This window comes from Grampus griseus (genome assembly GCF_964374135.1).
Source record: "Grampus griseus genome assembly, chromosome: 18".
NCBI classification, from domain to species: Eukaryota; Metazoa; Chordata; class Mammalia; order Artiodactyla; family Delphinidae; genus Grampus; species Grampus griseus.
In genome coordinates this window covers 955,063-975,425 of record NC_139012.1, presented here as the reverse complement: position 1 = coordinate 975,425, position 20,363 = coordinate 955,063, and the positions used below count along the sequence as shown (strand labels likewise).

Genomic DNA, 20,363 nt, shown 5'->3' with positions numbered 1-20,363 from the left:
GGCAGTGCCCCTGCCGAAAGGCAGTCAGGATGTTTCCATTCCTGGAAATCGGGTTATGCTGACCATCCTGTTCAAAACACTCCTGTTTCCCTGGCGGGGTTGTTTCTTGAGCGTAAACTCCTTGCCCTGGAATCGCTGCGTCAGAGAAGGTGAACTTTGTTGACCTGACCCCTCAGCCAGATTCCAGTCTCTGGCTCACGGGGATCCTGACCTCCGTCCCCGGCCTTTGCCCACCCCGTTCTCAGGCACCGAAGTAGTTCACTGCCGTGTTAGTGTGACTTCCTTTGGTTCCTCTGAGCATCTTTTTGCCATTTAGGAGCTCGTACGAAGTAGGTAACCTTTCTAGTTCTCAGTTCTTCATCTTTTAGAATAAGTGTAACACCATCTCAGGGTGTGAGATTTCAGTGAAAATGCTTCTGCTTAAGACTCTTGGCCGAGCGCCTGGAAGCACCTTATAGATGCTGGTCCGGCTCTTCGTGGGCGGCCGTTTGCAGTTTTCTCTTTTTAATTAACTGCTTGAATTCAAGTCACTGGTACATTTATTGTAATATTCCACCTCTGACTTGTGGGTATCCTGTTTATATTGAGGACATTAACCTTTGTCTTTTGTGCACATGATTTTTTCGTTCTGAGAGCGTTTCCCACATGACTACGGTGGGAAGTAGAGTCTTTTCTTCCACAGTTTCTGACTTGGGGGTCATCCTAAGAAAGACCTTCCTCTAACCCAAATTTTAAAAAACATTTACCTCTATTTTTCTAGTAGTTTATACATTTAAATCTTTCTGTGGGCAGTGTAGAAATTATTTTGGTATCAGAAAACATTGTAACCACCCTCCCTACTTTAAAAAGTGAGTTGATTCTCTGATAACCTATTGGAACTGTCACCGTTATTATAATCAGATTCTCACATTATGGGGTAGTTTCTCATTTCTGTTCTACAAGTTCTGTTGATCTATTTCATAGCCAGCACCGAAAGTCTTTTAATTAATGTACCTATTCCTATAAATGTACTTATTTTGGTCCTGAAGTTAAACAGTTTCACTAGAACAAAACTGCAGCACAGGACAGGATCCACCCGCAGTGTGGCCTTTCTTTCAGCAGAAGCTTATCAGACTCCACAGTCGGAGATAATCAGCACTGAAATACACTCTCGCTCCGGCTTCTCCCGTGCAGGTTGAAGAGCAGGCCAGCACCACAGAGCGCGTGTTCCAGGACCGGCAGTACCAGATCGACGCCGCCATCGTCAGGATAATGAAGATGAGAAAGACGCTGGGCCACAACCTGCTCGTTTCCGAATTGTATAATCAGCTGAAGTTTCCCGTCAAGGTGAGTGGGTGTCAGCTTAAGTCGCAGCACCCGTTGCACCCTTGGCAAAGCGCATACGAGTCTCACGACCTTTAGCATCGGACCATCTGTCCTCCGTTATAGCTGGTCACACACTACAGAAATCTCCATGTGTGTGTGAGAGTGGGGCTCCACCTGACCCCCGGTCACCGCTGGAGGGACACTAGGGCCCGGCTCTCTCTCCTCCCGCTGTTGTCACGTTGCCTCTGCCCGAGGACGTCTGCCCTAAAGCCTTCCGGCAGGCGTCCCAGGACCACCCGTGCGCCTGGGCAGAAGTTCTCTGAGGCCGTGCCGTCCAGCCCGGGCGGACCGGGGAGTGGACGGACACTGGACGGGCCAGTGGGCCCTCCTGTCCCCAGGGAGTCCTGTGCCCCGCCATGCTCTGCACCCCGTGTGGCCGGAGTCCCTGCCCCTGTTCAGGAGGGACCCGGCGGTTCAACAGAGGCTGCAGAAGCGCCAGCTCTGCTCTGACAGGTGCTGGTATCGGCCCATCACTTGGGGTGGAGGGTCCACTCGGGCTCGGAGGCGACCGCGCAGACACGCCTCCAAATGCGGACGTGCCTGGTGCGTCCCCTTCCCAGGGGCACTGCCCACGTGGAGCATGTGTAAGTAGCACACGGTGATGGCAGGCGGCATCGGGCTTTGTCCTCACGAAGGAAGGGCACACCCCGGGCAGCGACCTCGGTGCCTGCGACCCCGGTGCCGTGCTCACCGTTCACAGCCTCACACCCCCAACGGGCAGCCCTGCTCGGACGCCTCCACACGGATGGAAGCGCTTTGCTCACGATGTGACGTTAGCATTGTCTTTGGAAGCAGGCAGTTTTGGTCTAGCGTTTTATAATTGGCCTCTGATTATAAACAGTTCTTTGTAGATGGGTGTGTTGGTACGTGGTATATGCACATAACTGCAATCCCGTGCCTCGAGCGTGGTATCTTATATTCCCCTATGGTTGTAGCTTTAACGCCACTATAATTGGGGCTTTTGTTCTTCTTTTCCAGCCTGGAGATTTGAAAAAGAGAATCGAATCTCTCATAGACAGAGACTACATGGAGAGAGACCAGGACAGTCCCAACCAGTACCGCTACGTGGCCTGAGGCTCGTGGCGGCTCCTCCCATGAGACACTAGAATGTATCTTTAGGGCAGAAACACTTCTGTGCTGTTTCCAGGACTTTCTGGTACTCAGCAGCATGGCTGCTTTGGGACTAGCAGGAAAGGGGGTCCTTGGCTCCTCCTTCACAGGCTCAAGGATTTGCAGGTGGCTTGTGTACCTTCCCTCCAGTTCTTCCTCCTGTTCTGTTAGGCGTTTGGATGGTTCCGTGGCTCTGCAGAGTGACTCTGAGGTCAGACAAGCAGATCCTGGTTTCTTCAAAGAGGCTCCTTTGTAAGCTGTGTTCTCGTGGCAGAAGCTCATGTTCGGTGTGTGTGTGTGAGACCCTCCGTGCTGCCCTTCTGTAGCTGCAGGGACACAAGCTCTTAGACCCAAAACAAGAACCCTTACTGGTGAACATTAGGAAGAAACAGTCACTGTTAAAGCTGGCTGGTCGATTATGCAGCCTGGATAGTAGCATCTGTTCCAGGTCTTTCAACAAGGGTTAACCTCTGAGGAGTGGCTTTCAGGATGGGGCTCCTTGGCGAGACCTCTGACGCACCAGGAGGACACCACGTCCGACGTGTGTGATGCCACGAGCCCGTCAGCGCCTTCACTTTTACTTCCACTGCGTCCCTTGTGGATTTTCTGTTTGAGGGTTTAGAGGGGGGCAGTGTGTGTGTGTTTGCCGTTCTAAGATTGAGTCTAGCAGCCCCGTTCTCTGCATTGGGGAACTGCTGTTTGATTTTTTCTAATTGCAGTGTTTGTACGATTGCGACAATAAAGTTTGGTTTTGTTTTCACGGCCCTGGGCAGGGTGGCTGTCCTCTGCTGTAACCACTGTAAACGTTTCGGAGGAGACTTTACGTTGTTTGCAGGGGTGACCTCGGCGGCACCTGCTTGCATTGCTGTGTGCGCGCAGCCGAGGCTGCGCGGCGGACGGTGACGTTCGTGTGGCACCTACAACAGACACTTCGCCGAGAGCATTTGAAAGCGCTTGTATTTTACACATAGCAGGCTACATTTTGATTCAAAGCTACCAAAGGAATTTTGATCATGGTGTAAGTGTTGAAAGCAATATTTTCTGGAATATACCAAGTTTATATAATTTGATTTTTGTGCTAAATTATTAAAAGATTCTCCCTTTTTGAAACATGCGTGTTTAAAATATGACATCTTATGGGTTTCCATATGAAAATCCTCACTCTTTAAGTATCATCCTTATTTCTATATTTGTAAAGTTTCATTTGTGAGTTCAGTAACAGGTGGTTGGTAAGAGACCAGATAGATTCTACTTCTTAGACTTTAAGTTCATTATCTCTTGATTGTTGACATTGTAACTGAATGTAGACTTACCCTGAATAAAATTAGTTTAATTGGCCTTAAAATTACATTAATGCAACTGTGGCGCAAACAACACGTTCCTCCTCACCCTTCAGCGTGGCAGACGTCAGCCCCCGGCCCCCCGCCCTGGCCTCACTGTGTTTCACCTGTGCGCTTCCTTCAGGGTCACGTCACTCACGTGTCATTACAGTTAAAGGTCAGCGTGGGAAACTGGCAGTCGAGGAATGATTGAAAAGGAAAAGACACGTAGGCGAAAAGCTACTAAATTGGAAGGAAGAAGGTGAGATGCTTTGAGGACTTTCACGGGGAAGCCCTGAGCCTCAGGCAGGAGGTCGGGGCAGCGTGGGACGGTGTCAAACGTCCCCTTTAAAACAGACCCGGTGACTCTACAGTAACAGCGGGAAAGAAACAGGCAGGAGGAGTGGAGCGTTGTTTCAGACCTCTCCTGACGCAGGGCAGCGTCGGGGCAGAGCGGTCCGTGCGGAAACCGCGCCCGCGGGGCTGCAGCGGGGCGGGGCTGGGGACAGGCGTGTCGCCAAGGGTCCAAGAAATGAAACTAAATAGAAGGAAAAAAACTTGAGATGCATCTTTTTTGGAGTGGCAAAAAGTCTAATACGAATTAAGATCCCTTTGTTAAAAGACAAAGATAATTGACATTCTAAAAAATCGGGGGGTGGGGTGGGAACGTTTTTAAATAAAAACTGGCAAATTTGGGGGTCAGAATAAGGCAGTGCTGAGCATTTCGTGTGCACAGAACTGCCAGCCAGCCGGCCGTGGCTGTGCTCTCGGCTGTGCTCTCACTCTGAGCCCAGAGCAGCTGGGGGTGAGGGGCGCCGTGGTCCCTGGCCCAGGAGGTGGTGGGTCGGGAAGGGCGCTTGCTGGGGCTGGGGCTGGGCTGGGGGCGGGAGGGGCCGAGGTAGGATCAGAGCTGGAGGACAGAGCGGTGGGTCAGAAGAAGCAGCGAGTGGTTGTGATGCCAGGGCGGCCATGCCCCCTGCCTCAGGCCCCAGGGAGCCGTGCCCGGTGACAGGTTAGGGTGGGCGAGCTGTTAGGCCAGGCAGGAGCTATGCTGCCCAACACCCTGTCCCCCCGTTCCCTCCCTGGGGTCGGGGGTGACCCTCTGATGAGGTCGACCCTGGTCCAGCTCTCGCCTGGAAGTGGAACCTGCCCATCAAGAGACGGAGGGTCGAGGGGTCAGCAGAGAGGGCTGGGGGGACCGGGCCATCAGGGTAGGATGCGGAGCGCCGGGCTCAGACCCGTGGACCCTCGGGACGTGACCCCTCAGTTGCAGCGTGGAACAGTGGTCCCTCAGCTAAACTGACAAGCACATTGTTCGAATGCTCGAAAATGCCCGTACCCTTGACCCACCGAAGTCCACATCCCTTTTGATGTGCTGCCGCTCGTGGGGAGGGAAGCCTGGCACCGGAACAGCACGCATAGAAAAAATCCTGAATGTCCTTGGACAGGACTTAGGTGGTGTCCGTCCAAACGTGTGTGACGCTGGGTCCCCCAGGCCTTCCCCAGAGTGAGATCCAGACGCTGATGGAGCGGATGTCGCATGGGAGGGAGAGGTGTGGCCACGGTGGGGGGCAGAGCACCACCCCGTGCACGCGTGTGTGTATGTGTGCGTGCGCGCGGGTGCACAACAGCACACAGCTGTCCCCTCACGGTGGACTTCCAGGGCCAAGGGAAACTGTTCATTGCATACTGTACTGCTTGAATATTTGTCAAAACAAAAAGTTTGTAAATAAAATTCATCCAAATTGTTAAGAAAAACAAAATGGCCCCGCATACCACACCCATAGCATCCTGCCCCTACCGTGGAGGGCGTGGTCAGCCCACCCAGAGGAGGCCCAGCGCCCCTCGCCCCTCTTCCTCCTCTAGTCAGTTGTGTCCTCTTCAGTTCCTTCATAGTAAGTCACACATTCCAGCCTCCATGTACCTGGCTCAACTTTTCTCAAGAGCGTCTAGTATGAAAGTGAGGAAATGAAGGCCCATATTCTTCCCCATGATTCTTCCCCCTTCCAGTTTCTGACAGCTCTTGTCATATCATGTTTATATATTTATACATATTAAACTTTGCATGTTTTGTCTAAACATTGCAAACTCCCAAAAGGCATTTACGATCATCTGTTAACTCACCCTGGAACCCCGGAGTGAAGTGTGATTCTGTACCCGGGCCGCTCAGAGTCTGAGCACAGGGATGAATAAGCTCTCTTCTTCCAAACGCCATCAAACGCTCAAAGTTCATGTCATATTTTAACTTGCTTTATAGTTGGACTCTGGTCCAGCTTTTTGTCTTCCCTGGACATTTTAAAATAAAAATTTTAAGTAAAAATATAGCAATTTTTAATGCTATTGACAAAAAACCCCACACAAACCTTTGTCTTATCACTACGATCTGCAGTTTTCTTATTAAACTCTGCACGAATCCAGTTTCTTCTCAAAGACCTTTTCCTCAGAACCTGATGCCTTCCGACCGGCGGCGTGGCTGGCGTCCCCTGCTCCCCAGCCCCCAGCCTTCATTTCACTTATTTTCCTGATGCGTTTTTACTAAAGTGATCCTCACATGACTTCCTCGGCAGAAAGGCACAGGAGGAAAACGTTCTGAATCCTTGCTTGTCTGACTTACTTTGCCTTCGTGTTAGTAGTTTGGCTGCATATGAAGTTCTAGGTTCGGGACTTCGCTGGCGGTCCAGTGTTAAAGAATCCGCCTTCCGATGCAGGGGACGCGGGTTCGATCCCTGGTCGGGGAACTAAGATCCCGCAAGCCACGCGGGGCAACGAAGCCCTCGCGCCGCAACTACCGAGCTGGCGCGCCGCGGTGAAAGATCCCGCATGCCACAACTAAGACCCGACACAGCCAAATAAATAAATAAATGAAGTTCTAGGTCCACGTCCTGGCCCAGAACTCGGAAGGACTCGCTCCCCAGCCTCTGATTTCCAGCTCTGAAGTTGGCTGCCGTTGTGTAACTAACCTGGTTTGTTTGGTTTTTTTCCACAGAATGTTTGAAATCTAGTCCCAGGTTTTCGTATTTCACAATATTGTGACATGGGGCCCATTTTCATTTGTCCTGACAGGACCCAGTGAAACTCCCTCTTCAGAAGACTAGTGACTCCCTCTGTCCTTTCTCCACTCACTTCCACAGGGCATCTTCCGCTCTGATCCTCCAGCTCTCACTTTCTTTAAGAGGAATTTTGTGACGAAAATAGGCCAGACGATCTTGAATGGAAACCCACAGCCCCCTCCCCTCCCTGCCCCGCCGTAAACTTTCCATTTCTGTTTCTGGTCAGTTCTTCCCCAGCGCAGTGGCCTCTAGATCAGTCTGTCACTTCCTGTTTCCTGATTACCCCCAATTTTAATAGGAGACTGTTGCTTTGTTTTGTTTTTATGGCTACAGTATGTTCTTGAAGTTCTGAGGGCACTAATTCAAATTTTTGAAGTTCTTTTCTCTTTCCGCACGTCTAGGGCAGGGCTGTAAACCTTTCCTGTAAAGAGCCAGACAGTAAACACTTCCTCCTTTGTGAGCCCCCCAGAGTCGCTGTGAGGTGTTCTCTATTACTTTCCAACAACATTACGTGAAAACCATCCTTAGTCCTCTCACACCAGCCGCGAGCTTTGGCTTCTCAGATCCCCTCGAGGATCAGGGGTTGGGGGTTCTCTGCCGCCCGGTCCCCAGCACAGGATGCCCCACATTCTCTTGGTTGCTGGGCTGCGTGCGATTTGTGTGTGTGTGTGTGCACCTGTGTGTTCTTACAAAGACAGGAGGACAGCATAGAATGGGGGGTGCAGATGTAGGTGAACGTGAAGCAGCGACATAAAAAGCTGAGAAGGTTTTTACGGGTCCCTAAGAATCAAGGTCGACTGCTCTGTAAACGGAGACGGCGCTGCGTCTTAGAGCAGACATGCTGTCAGCTTCTCACACCTTGGAGGCCCCTGGGCTGGCAGACAGAAAGGGTTAGGGCTGGAGCTTCACGGTCAGGTGGCCCAGGGGTCAAAGCCTGGCTCTGTCGCCATCTGGGTGCCCTTAAGAAAATTACACTCTCTAAACCTCGGTTTTCTTATCTTTTAAAAGAAGATAATAATGCTCCTTAGCTGTGCGGTCGTTCTGAGTTAATACAAAGGTACTTAAGACAGTGCCACAGGCCAGCACATGTGACAAACGGGGGCCTCTTCTGATTCGGTATAAATCTTAAACCTGCCCAAAGGGGTAAAACCGCTGCGGAGCAGGAAAAGGGGGGCAGGAAAGTGGGGGAACGGGAATAAAGAACAGAAATAAAATGATCGAAACACTCCAACTAAAAGGCAAAGACTTTCAGACTGGATAGAAAATTAAGACCCAGGTAGGTATACGTCATCTACAAGAAAGTCGTTTTACACATAAAGACACAGACGGGTCTAAAGTAAAAGATGAAAAAAGCTTTAGCATGAAAACTAATCATAGGAAATTACACACAGAAAGCTGTGTGGCTATATTAGCATCTAGTGGACTTCACGACAGGGAGTATTTGCAGAGGTAGAGGGCATTTCATAAAGATAAAAGAGGTACTCATCAGAGCCAACCCTAATGCACAGACCTCTATAACAGAGCTTCCAAATAAATGAAGCAAAAATGATGGCTGAAAAGAGCAATTAGAAGCAGCAGACAGATCCATGATTGCAGTCGGAGATCTCAGCGCTCTCAGTAGCTGATAAGTAGACAGAAAAACAGGAAGGACGTGAAACATTATCAACCGACCTGACCTCGTGGATAATTACAGAATAGTACACTCAACAACGCTCTTCCCAGTTCGTGGGAACTCTAACCAAGGTAAGCATGTGATGTGTCATAAAACAAGTCTCACTGCACTTTAAAGGGCTGAAACTATACAGAATGTGGCCTAGATCACAATGAAATTAAAGTAGAAATGTAACAGAAAGATAATTGGTAAATGACTAAATGGAAATTAAGCAATACACTTCTAAATAAATAATCCAATAATTCTAATATAAATAGATAACATAAATAACACACTTTTAAATAAATAACCGGGGCTTCCCTGGTGGCGCAGTGGTTGAGAGTCCGCCTGCCGACGCAGGGGACGCAGGTTCGTGCCCCGGTCCGGGAAGATCCCACATGCTGCGGAGCGGCTGGGCCCGTGAGCCACAGCCGCTGAGCCTGCGTGTCCGGAGCCTGTGCTCCGCAGCGGGAGAGGCCACAACAGTGAGAGGCCTGCGTACCACAAAAAAAAAAAAAAAAAAGAAAGAAACAAAAATTATCAATATTAGGAATGAAAGGACATGACAACAGATCCTACAGAGAATATTATGAATCAGTTTATGCCAATAAATTCTATAACTTAGATCACATGGTCAAATTCCACAAAATTTGCAAATTATCAAAATGGACACAAGAGGAAACAAAATAAAAACCTTACACGGTCTTTCAGAAACAGGAGGGAATAGTTCACAGCTAAAATTATGAGTCCAGCATTACCCCGATTAAAAGATAAGACAAAAATATCACAACACCGACCAATGTCCCTTAACCAAATATTAGCAATTTGAATACACCAATATATAGAATCAATAATATACCAAAACCAAATGAAGTTTTCCTCAAGAATGCAAGGTTGGTTTATCATTTGAAAATCTAAAAAAGAAAAGAAAGAAAAGAAAAACGTAATTATCTCAATAGATTAAGAAGATTTTGATGAAATTCAACACTCGTTGATTTTATTTTTTTTAATATTTATTTATTTGGCTGCTCCAGGTCTTATTTGCGGCACGAGGGATCTTCATTGCCACATGTGGGATCTTTAGTTGCAGCATGCAGGATCTAGTTTCCTGACCAGGGATTGAACCCAGGCCCTGCATTGGGAGCATGGAGTCTTAACAACTGGACCACCACTGGAGTCCCAACGCTCGTAGATTTTAAAAACAACTCTCAGAAAACTGGGAATAGAAGGGAACTTCCGTAACGAGAAAGGACATTTACATAAGATCTAAGCTAACATTATGCTTAAGAGTAACAGACTGAAAGCTTTCCCCCTAAGGCTGGGACAAGGCAACCTTTATTCAGTATTGTGTTGAAGATCTTAGCCACTGCAATAAAACAAGAAGTGAAAGGCGTATAGATAAGAGTGAAGAAGTAAAATAGTCTTTATTTTTTATTTTATTTATTTTTTTTGTTTGCAGTACGCGGGCCTCTCACTGTTGTGGCCTCTTCCATTGCGGAGCACAGGCTCCGGACGCGCAGGCTCAGCGGCCATGGCTCATGGGCCCAGCCGCTCCGCGGTATGTGGGATCTTCCCGGACCGGGGCACGAACCCGCGTCCCCTGCATCGGCAGGCGGACTCTGAACCACTGCGCCACCAGGGAAGCCCTAAAATAGTCTTTATTTACACATGACGTTATCATATAGGTAGAACATATGAAAAAATCTCCAAAAAATGCTACTAGAATAAGCCAGTTTAGCATGGTCAGAAGATGCAAGGTCACTAAACAAAGATCGACTGTATTTCTACATTCTAGCAACAAACAATTGGAAAATAAAATTTTAAAGTACAATTCCATTTGAAATAGTATCCAGAAATGTGTGAAATACCTAGGGATAAACTACAAACTATACAAAAAGATGAACACACAAAACTATCAAGCATTGCTGAAAAAAATTTAAAGAACACCAAAATAAATGGAGAACAACAGCGTGTCATTGGAAGACCCAATATGGGGGTTGTTTTCTGTTTATTTTTGTTTGTTTTAAATTTATTTTATTTTGGGGGGCTGCATCGGGTCTTAGTTGCGGCACGCGGGATCTTCATTGAGGCACGAGGGATCTTTTTATCGCGGCATGCGGGCTTCTCCCTAGTTGTGGCGTGTGGGTTTTTCTCTCTCTAGTTGAGGTGTGCGGGCTCCAGAGCACACGGGCTTTCTCGTTGAGGTAGCTGAGCTCAGTAGTTGTGGCACACAGTCCTAGTTGCCCTGCAGTATGGGGGATCTTAGTTCCCTGACCAGGGATCGAACCCGCATCCCCTGCATTGGATTCTTTACCACTGGACCCCCAGGGAAGTCCCAAGTCCCAATATTGTTAAGAGGTTGGTTTTCTCCAATGCCCACCAACATTCCAGCAGGCTTTTCACTTTACAGAAGCATGATCCGCTGGGTCTAAAATGCCTATGGAAATCCGAACGGCCAAAGCAGTCTTGACGAGAACAGTTGGAGAACTGTCGCTTTCGGAACTTTCAAGGCTTCCTATGAGGCTACAGTAACGAGCGCATTATGGTATTGGTGAGATGATGCGCGTGCACATCAACTGGATGGAGCAGGGAGCACCACAATATATCCACTTATTTGGGGCCAACTTAGTTTTGACAAAGATGTCAAGGTAATTTAATAGGTTAAGAAAAGTCTTTTCATCAAATAGCTATCCGTATTGGGGCAGGGGGAGGAATGAACATTGACTCTTATCTCACACCATCTGCAAAATTTAAATTTAATTTGCTCATAGGCCTAGTTGTAGAAGCTAAAACCATATACTTTCTAGAAACAAAGAAAAAAACCACAGGAGAAAAATCTTTATGGTGTTGGGATATGCAAAGATTTCTTAGGATAGAAAAAGTATGAAGCATAAAAAATACCAATAAACGGGATTTTCATTAAATTTAAAGTTTGCTTTTTAAAAGGTACTATTAAGAAATAGAAAGGCAAGCCACATAATGGTGAAAAATATTTACAATACATCAGAGTATCTGTATCCAAAATATATAAAAACACTTAGAATTCAATAACAAGAAAACCAGCCACCTATTTTTAAAAATAGGGCAAAGTTTGAACACTTACCCAAAGAAGATACCTGAATTATTAGGCACAGGAAAAGATCTTCGACCTCAACAGTCATCAAGAAAATGCAAATTACAATCACAATGAGACACCATTAGACAGCTACCGTCATTTTTTAAATGTAAAAGACTAATGATACCAAGTATTGGCCAGGATGCGGAGCTACTGTTGGGGGGAACTTACAATGGCACAACCACTTTGGAAAGGCGTTTGACAGTTTCTTTTTAAAGCTAAACATACACCTTCCATATGACCCAGACATCCCACTCCTAGGTATCTACCCAAGAGAAAAGAAAGCATCTGTCCACACCACGATTTGGTGTTGAGTATTTATAGCAGCTTTATTTGTAACCACCAAAATACTGGAAGTAACCAAAAGTCCTTCAACAGGTGAATGGGTAAACAGGTGTGGTAGAGCCACACTGGAATAAGCGGCTATCAGCAATGCAAAGGCATGAACTAGTGGTTCACACGGCATGGATGAATCCAGGTACAAAGAAGTATATACCATGCCGTTCCATCTGTGTGAAATTCTGTAACATGAAAAACTAACCTGTAGTGACCAGATCCGCGGCTGCCTGGGGTTAGGGATGGGGGAGAAGCACAGAGCGGCACGAGGGGCCCTTTGGGATTGAAGACGATGTTTTCTCCCTTGATTGGGGTGGTGGTTTCGTGGGTGCTTGCTGTTGACTAAGAAAACGCAGAAGGCTGCATATAAGAAAGAGCTTCTTTGGGATCTTCGAGAATTTCAACTTGGGAAACGCAGATTTGGGTAAAGCTGAAAGAGTGTTCAATAGAAGAGAAAGCGTCGGGGGTTTACAAAGGCGAACGCCATGAGCTCGTGTTTGTTAATTTACCATCCTAACCATTTAAAAAAAAATTGTTTATTTATTTATTTAGGCTGCGCCGGGTCTTCCTTGCGGCCTGCGGACTCTTAGTTGCCGCCTGCATGCAGGATCCAGCTCCCCGACCAGGGATCAAACCCGTGAGCCCTGCACCGGGAGCGCGGAGTCTCACCCGCTGGGCCCGCCAGGGAAGGCCCCGTGAGGTTGTTAGAGTCCATCGACTCTGACACAAGAAAGGAGATACCTGTCCGTAAGGGAGAGGCCGTCACAAGTTATTTAGGCCAGGGGTCCGATAAGTGTCTTGAGTTTCTAGAACGTTGTGCAGATGTTCCGGACACCTGCGTCAAGACGATAAGTGGTCAGAGTTCCGATTCCATCCAGACTGAGATGCGTACAAACCCCACTTCCTCAGCGGCCTCTGGTCCAGTTAGAGGCTCTCTCGGCAACACTGGTGCCAGTTTGATTTTCCTCTCACACTACGTTTGTCAAAATTCATCAAACTGTACACCTAAAATGGTATGTGTATTTTATATAAACTAACCTTTAAAAAGTGGATTTGACAAGGTAAAAGTTACAAGAAAAAAAGAAAATGAATGGGGCACCTTTCCCTGGCTCTAGCTGGAGAAACGAGAAGGCAAGAGGAGACTGGTCTTAGGCAGTTGGGCTCGTGGTCATTGTGAGCTTTCTTAATGTTTCTATCTTGGTCCTAAACTTTTCTTTTGTAGTTAAGAACAGACAACGCCCAGATTAACTGATTAATAGTCCAGTCTTATCTGTCTGGAACAGAAGCTCTCCCTGGAGCTCTGCGGTTACACCCTCTCTCGCTGTCAGCCTTCCCAGCCTTACTGCTGCGGACTTGTGGGTTCGCTGGCCACACAGAACCACTGTGAATTACAATCATGAGTTACAAACGTGGAAGTAGCTTCATGGGGACTTCAGTTCCTGCCCTGCGTTGCCCATGACTAGGAAGAAGCCTTGCTGGCCACATCTCGTTTCTCAAACCAGCTCAGGCCCGAGTCACACCAGCTCAGACCAGGGGCCCAGACGGCATCCAGGGCGTTGCAACTGGAAACTCCACGTGACTGAAGTCACACAAGTTCTCGTGCTGCAGGTGACTTGGAACTACTGGATTTAACCTGCTTTCTAAGAAAGCAAAAAGTTTTGGTTCTTTTTTATGAGGGTTCCTTTTTTGTAACCTTCTAAAAGGAAGCCTACTGTGGTTGAAGAATTTTGAGGAAACTAACAAAAGGGAGTTCTCCGAGAGGTGCATGGGACGTGTATAAAAGATGTTCTCAATGGCCTTACGTTAAGCAGCGGAAAAGGTGTTAGCCACCTGGAGGGGAGGCTGAGTTTTTAAAAACGTTGCACGATGGGAGTCTTGCTTCTTCCCCCACTTATTAGCGTACATGTCACTTGAAAGCACACTGTTTTCTATTTTTCTGACATGTTATTCATTAATACTAGTCTTACACTTACCAGCCATCATCCTCTTGCCTTTTGTTTCATTACTGGACTAAAAGTAAATATTTTTGAGCTAAGTGGGCAAGAGAACTGGTAAAGAGAAGTGAGAAATCACGGTCCCTGGGAGTGTGGTGCAGGCCCACGTCTGCTGTGAGCTGTGCCTACTGAGCGCCAGGGGCCCCCTGGACTCACAGGTCGGGGCTCCACGCCGGGCAGCCCTGTGGCACCCACATCCCCCAGGTCCAGGGCTGGGGACTCTAACGTCTGCAAACAGTGGTCCCTTCCGAGGGGAGTTCTTGGGCAAAGCAAGAACGACGGGTAACTTGAGTGAAACAGAAACACCAGCACACTACTCAGCCCGTGAGGAAGGGCAAAGGGAAGGATGAACCCTCAAGCCCTTTTATGGTCGCTGGGCGCGTACACCGGCAGGAGTGTGTTAAACACCATTGCTTCTAACCTAGTCAGTTTAATCTACAGGGGAAATGAATCTCAAAGAAAAATCATAAACAAATAATTTATCCTCAAAATATTTATCATAGTATTTGTGAGATAACAGAAAATGTCCATATTGGTCTCTGCCCCCCGTTCCTGGCACGAGGCTCCTGAAGCCCTCGGAACGTCCTGACGAGGCCGCTGGGAGCATCTTCTGTTCTAACACTACGTCTCTGACCCTGTACCTGACACACAGTCCCTAAACCCCCTGGAGTTTCCTGGGTGACAGGGGCGTCCTTTGTTCTCATGAGGCGACTCCAGGGGGGCTTCTGGGTGGCTCCTGGTCACCACAACGACCAAGCCGCGATTAGAAGCTCGGAGCTTTCAGCCCCGCCCCATTCTCGGGAAGGCAAGAGGGCTGGAGACTGAGTTAACCATCACTCATGCCTCTGTGATGAAACCTCCGTAAAATCCCAACAGCGTGGGGTTCAGAGAGCTTCCAGGTCGGGGAACACACCTACGTGCCAGGAAGGTGGCACCCCAACTCCATGGGGACAGAATCTCCCGCGCCTGGGACCCTTCTGGGCCTCGCCCCCTGTGCCTCTTCATCCGGCTGTTCATCTGTGTCCTCTCCTCCGGGATAAACCAGGAAACCTGAGGAGCGCTCCCCCCGAGCTCTGTGAGCCCTTCCAGCAAATTAACGGAGGCCGAGTCGGGGGCGGGGACAATCGGTTTGTAACAAGTGGGACAGAGGTTGTGGGTAACCTGGGGACCTGCCACTGGTGATTGACTGGCATCTGAAGGGTGGGGCTGAGCCCTTGACCTGGAGACCTCAGGTAGTGTCGGGACTGAGTTCCCTGGTAGGACAGCTGGCTGGAGCTGCAGCACCGTCTGGCGTCAGGGGTGCTGTGAGTATGGCAGGTATCGGAGCGGAGACACAGGAGCCATGAGGCTTTTCCTAAGCAGCGTCACTTATACTGGGGGAGAGAGGCATCATCGAATAAAACACTGCAGCCAAATGATGTAATAACAGATACTATTAACAGTGTATTTATAGAGTTTGTAATAGCATGGGAAAATATTTGTTACAAGTGAAAAGAGGAGGATACAAAATGCAACAATAATTTTTTTAAAAAGCACAAATACATGGAAAAGAGCCTTAAATATCACAATACATAGCCGGTTGACGTGAACATTGAATTTCCCCCTTTTGTTCCAATTTGCCTATCACAGCACCTGTTGCCTTCACACAGTAAGACAGCGAGCTCTTCAAAAGCAGCATAAGCTAGGCTTCAATTAATTATAGTGTAAAACAAGGACGCCCCGCCATCCGGTCCCCCGGCCAGCCGTGGGGCGCCGGGCGCACACAGCGCAGCCCGAGGGGAGCGCAGACCCAGGACCGAACGAGGCCTGGCGCTTTGGGAAAACAGGCCCTTCGGAGGTTACACTCTAGGAACAACATTTACAGACCGGATCCTTGCATCTTTCCACCCTCAGGAAAGCGCTAGAGTCATTCACGGGATACTTGTCCCCGTGACAGGCAGCGACCCTCCACGAGGCCCCCCTCCTCGGAGCGGCTCCCCGGAGCTGGATGAGGGGCTGTCCCCGAATCACGCGGAAACTCGGGGCTCACGTCGTGCGTCCTTTTCAGGGGACGACAGGGACACCACAAAGACGTCACATCCCCACAGCTGACTGATAACCACCACGTGATCCCAGTAAAGATTCCTTCGGGGGCTTCCCTGGTGGTGCAGTGGTTGAGAGTCCGCCTGCCAATGCAGGGGACGCAAGTTCGTGACCCTGTCCGGGAAGATCCCACATGCCGCGGAGCGGCTGGGCCCGTGAGCCATGGCCACTGAGCCTGTGCGTCCGGAGCCTGTGCTCCGCAACGGGAGAGGCCACAACAGGGAGAGGCCCGCGTACCGCAAAAAAAAAAAAAAAAAAAAAAGATTCTTTCAGTTTGGGACTCACAGAAGAGCTGCAGGGGCACCAGAGTCCCCTCCCCCGGTCTCCACACTTCCCGGGACATGAGCCCCTCTGGGAAGGAAAGCATGTACCATCTGCAACGAGGGTGGCCCTGCTCCGACGCTACTGGCTACGCCACGCGGTGGACGAGGACGTCACCAGTATTTCTGCAAATGCCCATCTCTGTCCTGGGAGCTGACCCTGGATCCTCAGGCCCCCACCTGGGACAGTCCCCTTGGTCCCTGTCTCCGTGACCTGGAGGCTTCTGAGGAGCAGGGTCAGCCGTCGCCAGCCGCCCCACCACCTGCTCCATACTCTCTGAGGACTGGCCTGGGGCACAGGTCACCAGGAAGGACAGGAGGGCACAGCGGTGTCACCAGGGACAGGGACCCTCACAGCTGAGGCAGGTGGCGTCTCCACTGCACAATGACTCCTTTTTTCTTTGTAGTTAAGAAAGAGCTATTTGGAGACGTCTCTGAGACCATACGGACGCCGTCTGCCCTTGAGCTTCGAGCACCGGTCCCCCGGGGCGCCGGCAGTGGTCGCAGCGGTCACTGCCCACGGCCCTCCGTGCTGGAGGCTCTGTGAGGAGGACATGCCCTGTGTTCCCTCACTTCTCAGCGACATTTACCCCACCCTTTGGATTCCGCCCCAATGCTGTCAGCATCACCTCCTCATCCAGCGCCCGGGGCTGCTGGCAGCTCAGGTTGGCACCCGCGTCCCCGAGGCCCCGGGTGGGTACCGCCTGGCTCCTTTCCCAGGGAGCGTCCTCAGGACCCTCACCTGCAGGGCTGTGCTTCTCGGCCCTCAGCGGGCACTCAGGAGACAGTCCGACGCGCGCTAACGCCCGGCTCTGTGGATTTCTGTGACTCTCCGTTGATCTGTGTTCTAAACACACATATGAGCTCCAGCTCACAGGGTCCCCTCTTCCCCCCGCGGCTTCTCGCTCCCACAGCAAGGAACCTGCCAGTTCTCATTATCTGCAAAATATCTCCTTATTTGTTCAACACCGGTAAACGTACAGCTTCAGAACCGCTAACCTACCCCAGGGAGAATGAGCTGACCAGCCAGAGGACAGTGTCCACACAGATCTCCGGTCCACACACGGAGTTCCTGGGGTTGGGGTGTGGCCACAGGACCACCAGGACAGTCACCTTTGTCACGGACTGCACCCCCACATCCTGCTTGGTAGCTTTAAAATTAACATGAAGTCCAGTCTTCGGGGTGCACGTTCCTATGGGTTTGGCAAACCTTCAAAGTCCCATCCCCACCCCCTCGTCACCGTCAGCCCAGACCCCCTCGGGCTGCCCCAGCCCCGCCAATCCCAACAGTTTTGCCCTTTCCAGAATGTCCTGCACTTCCCAAGTGCCCGGAGGATCCCCACCACCGCCTGCGTGCAGCCTGGGGCAATGATGGCTACAGCTGCCGTAAACACTGCCAACCTAAGTCAGAATTTCTCTCGGGTGAACGTTAACTTTATCTTCAAAGACAACTTGATTGCAAAAGATCACATGGCCAAATAGACAACAACAGTCAGAAAAACCCTGAAGGAGAAAAGTGAGGGAGCTGGCCCCGCAGATACAGCACCTATAACTTCAAAAGAGTGGTACTGGGGCAGCTCCAAAAATCAAGTCAAGTATGTTCTCACGTCAGCACAGGATGAGGTGGAATCTCAAATCAGTGCACAAAAGGGGAGCTTTCGATAAGTGGAAGGAGGATACCTAGAGACCTGCATGGGAAGGGTGACATGGACCCCTTCTCTGCCCTGCCCGTCGGCATCCTGAATCAGAGATACAAATGCAGAAATGAAACTACACATGCATTGGCAGAAGAGACAGAGTCTTCTAACCTAGGACTAGGAAGGACTTAAAACCCAAATGCTACGGAAGAGTGATCAATTCACCCACGTTTAAACAAAAGAACTTCCACAAAGACATGCCATAAGCAAACAAAATGATTCTAAAAATCATACACTGACTTTAAAAATGTGACTTGTATTGCAAATATCTCTATAATCTGATAGAAAGATGGGCAAAAAGGCAGGTGCCCCACTCATAAGGAAAATGCAAATGAAAACTTCAGGGACATAATTTCGTACAGGTCAGGGTCAGGCTGTGGGCACACAGGCTCTCTGCTGATGCATCGCTGGTGGGACAGCAACAGGGGCAGCCCACGTGGAGAGAAATATCACAGTTACTCACATCTAGGAGGCTGCACTACCAAGACCACACAATTTTAACCTGAAAATGATAATAACTACAAAGACTGAAGACATATCAACTACACAGAAATCCACGGTGACACAGCACTTTAACATCACATTTTTTAAAATGTGATGTTCACTTTGTTTTCTAATAAACTGGCTTTTTTAGAGCAGCTTCAGGTTCATAGCAAAATTGAAAGTACAGAGTTCCCACAGCCCCTCTGCTACCTCCCCGCCACACATGGCCTCCCCCACCATCAGTGTCCGCACCAGGTGGGGCACCGGTCACCGCTGAGGAACCCGCACCGACAGGTCATCACCCCCCAGAGCGCATGGCTCACGCGGGTGCGGCAGTTCACTTCTGGAAGCTGCTTCGGCACTGAGTTCTTACTCTGAAGCCAGACAAAAGCATCTCGAATCAGGCACAGATCCCAGCTTTCCTGTAGGGACGGTACTCTGGAGTAACCAACTGGTCCACGATGGAAAATTCTTCCTTACAGGTCTGCTCCAGCTGACAGCACAATAGGAAAGATAGAATTAGAAATTGCCAGGGACTTCCCTGGTGGTCCAGCGGTTAGGACTCTGCGCTTCCACTGTAGGGGCCTGGGTTCGACCCCTGGTCGGGGAACTAAGATCCTGCGTGCTGCGCAGCGTGGCCAAAAAAGCAAAGCAAAGATATCGCCAAGCCCGCTGGAGTACGGACCTACTGACTCACCAGGGATGTATGCGAAGCCGTGGGGTCAGAGGTCAAAGGCTGACAGGGACTCTGCAGTGGATGGGGCCACTGGGGCCACCCCAATGCGGCCCCACAGCCTGAAGAAAAGGGCAGAGTGCTTCTCAGGTCTCCATGCACACTAGTGGCCCGAGGCCCTGGCTGAAACGCAGGTTCTGATTCCGTGGGTCCACGGAGGGGCCCGAGGCTCTGCACTGCTAACCAGCCCCAGACGCAGCCAATGTTGCAGACCCGCACTCCACACTGCGTGGGGAGGGTCCAGCACCACGTGTGGAGCGTGGTACCTGGGGGAGATGAGCCTGATTCAATCAAGCCTCAATCAGACCACCCGGTTACCGGAGCAGAGGAAGACATGGCCGTTCAAGGACTCACCAGGTCAACCCAAAGTGTGGGTGGTCCTACAGGACAAGTGGCCTCGTTTCCCCTTCCCCAACACAGGGACTTGAGACACGCCATCAAGGGCAGCGTGCAGACCTCGCCGGAGCCACAGGGAGCACACTGGCTGTAAAAAGATGTTTTCTGGACAACTGGAGACGTGTGAACATAAACTGGAAATTAGTTACTAAGGAATTCTTAGGTTTTGTTTTTATATTAGCTACAATAGTGGCATTCTGTTTATGTAAAAGATTTACATGAAAAATATAATGTCTGAGGTTTGTTTTATAACACTCAAGCCCTCAAACCAACCAAAACACAAAACAAGTGAGGAGGGAGGGAAAATGGTAAAAGTAACGGTACAACAGCACTCACTGGATTATCCTAATTTTATTCAAAATTTCCCTTTTAGAAATTTCATAAAACAAGCTTTAAAAACGACAGCACTATGCGACATTACTAGTTTTGCTTACCAAGTCTCAAGAAAAAGCGTAACTTAGAGCAAAAGAGTAAAAAAAGCACAGACTGCCTGCTAGTCCGTTCCTCTAGATTTCACCTTCCATCAGCCATCACTTATCTCCTTAGCTACTGAGCCCACACCCTCCTAGCGGCACGAGGCCATTTCACAGGTAAAAGGCCCCACCTTTCACCTGTGAACTCGCCCGCTCATTATTACCAAAGCAGGGTCCCCAGTCCCTGCTCAGCTCCGCAGAGGCCTCTCCACTCACTGCCCTCACTGCTTTGTTTTTAA

General features: G+C 49.6%; 1 protein-coding gene across 2 annotated transcripts in view; it reads left to right on the top strand.

The window, feature by feature from the left end:
* Positions 1 to 3,807, top strand: part of CUL4A (cullin 4A) — a gene marked incomplete at its 5' end in the record, with an annotated part of 44,427 nt that extends 40,620 nt beyond the window's left edge. For both annotated transcript variants that reach the window (XM_082675505.1, XM_082675506.1), the window contains 2 exons: positions 1,174 to 1,326; positions 2,344 to 3,807. In XM_082675505.1, coding sequence (XP_082531631.1) covers positions 1,174 to 1,326; positions 2,344 to 2,439 — 249 coding nt within the window. In that variant the 3' untranslated portion in view covers positions 2,440 to 3,807. The remainder of the gene's footprint in view (positions 1 to 1,173; positions 1,327 to 2,343) is intronic.
* Positions 3,808 to 20,363: the final 16,556 nt, after the last annotated feature.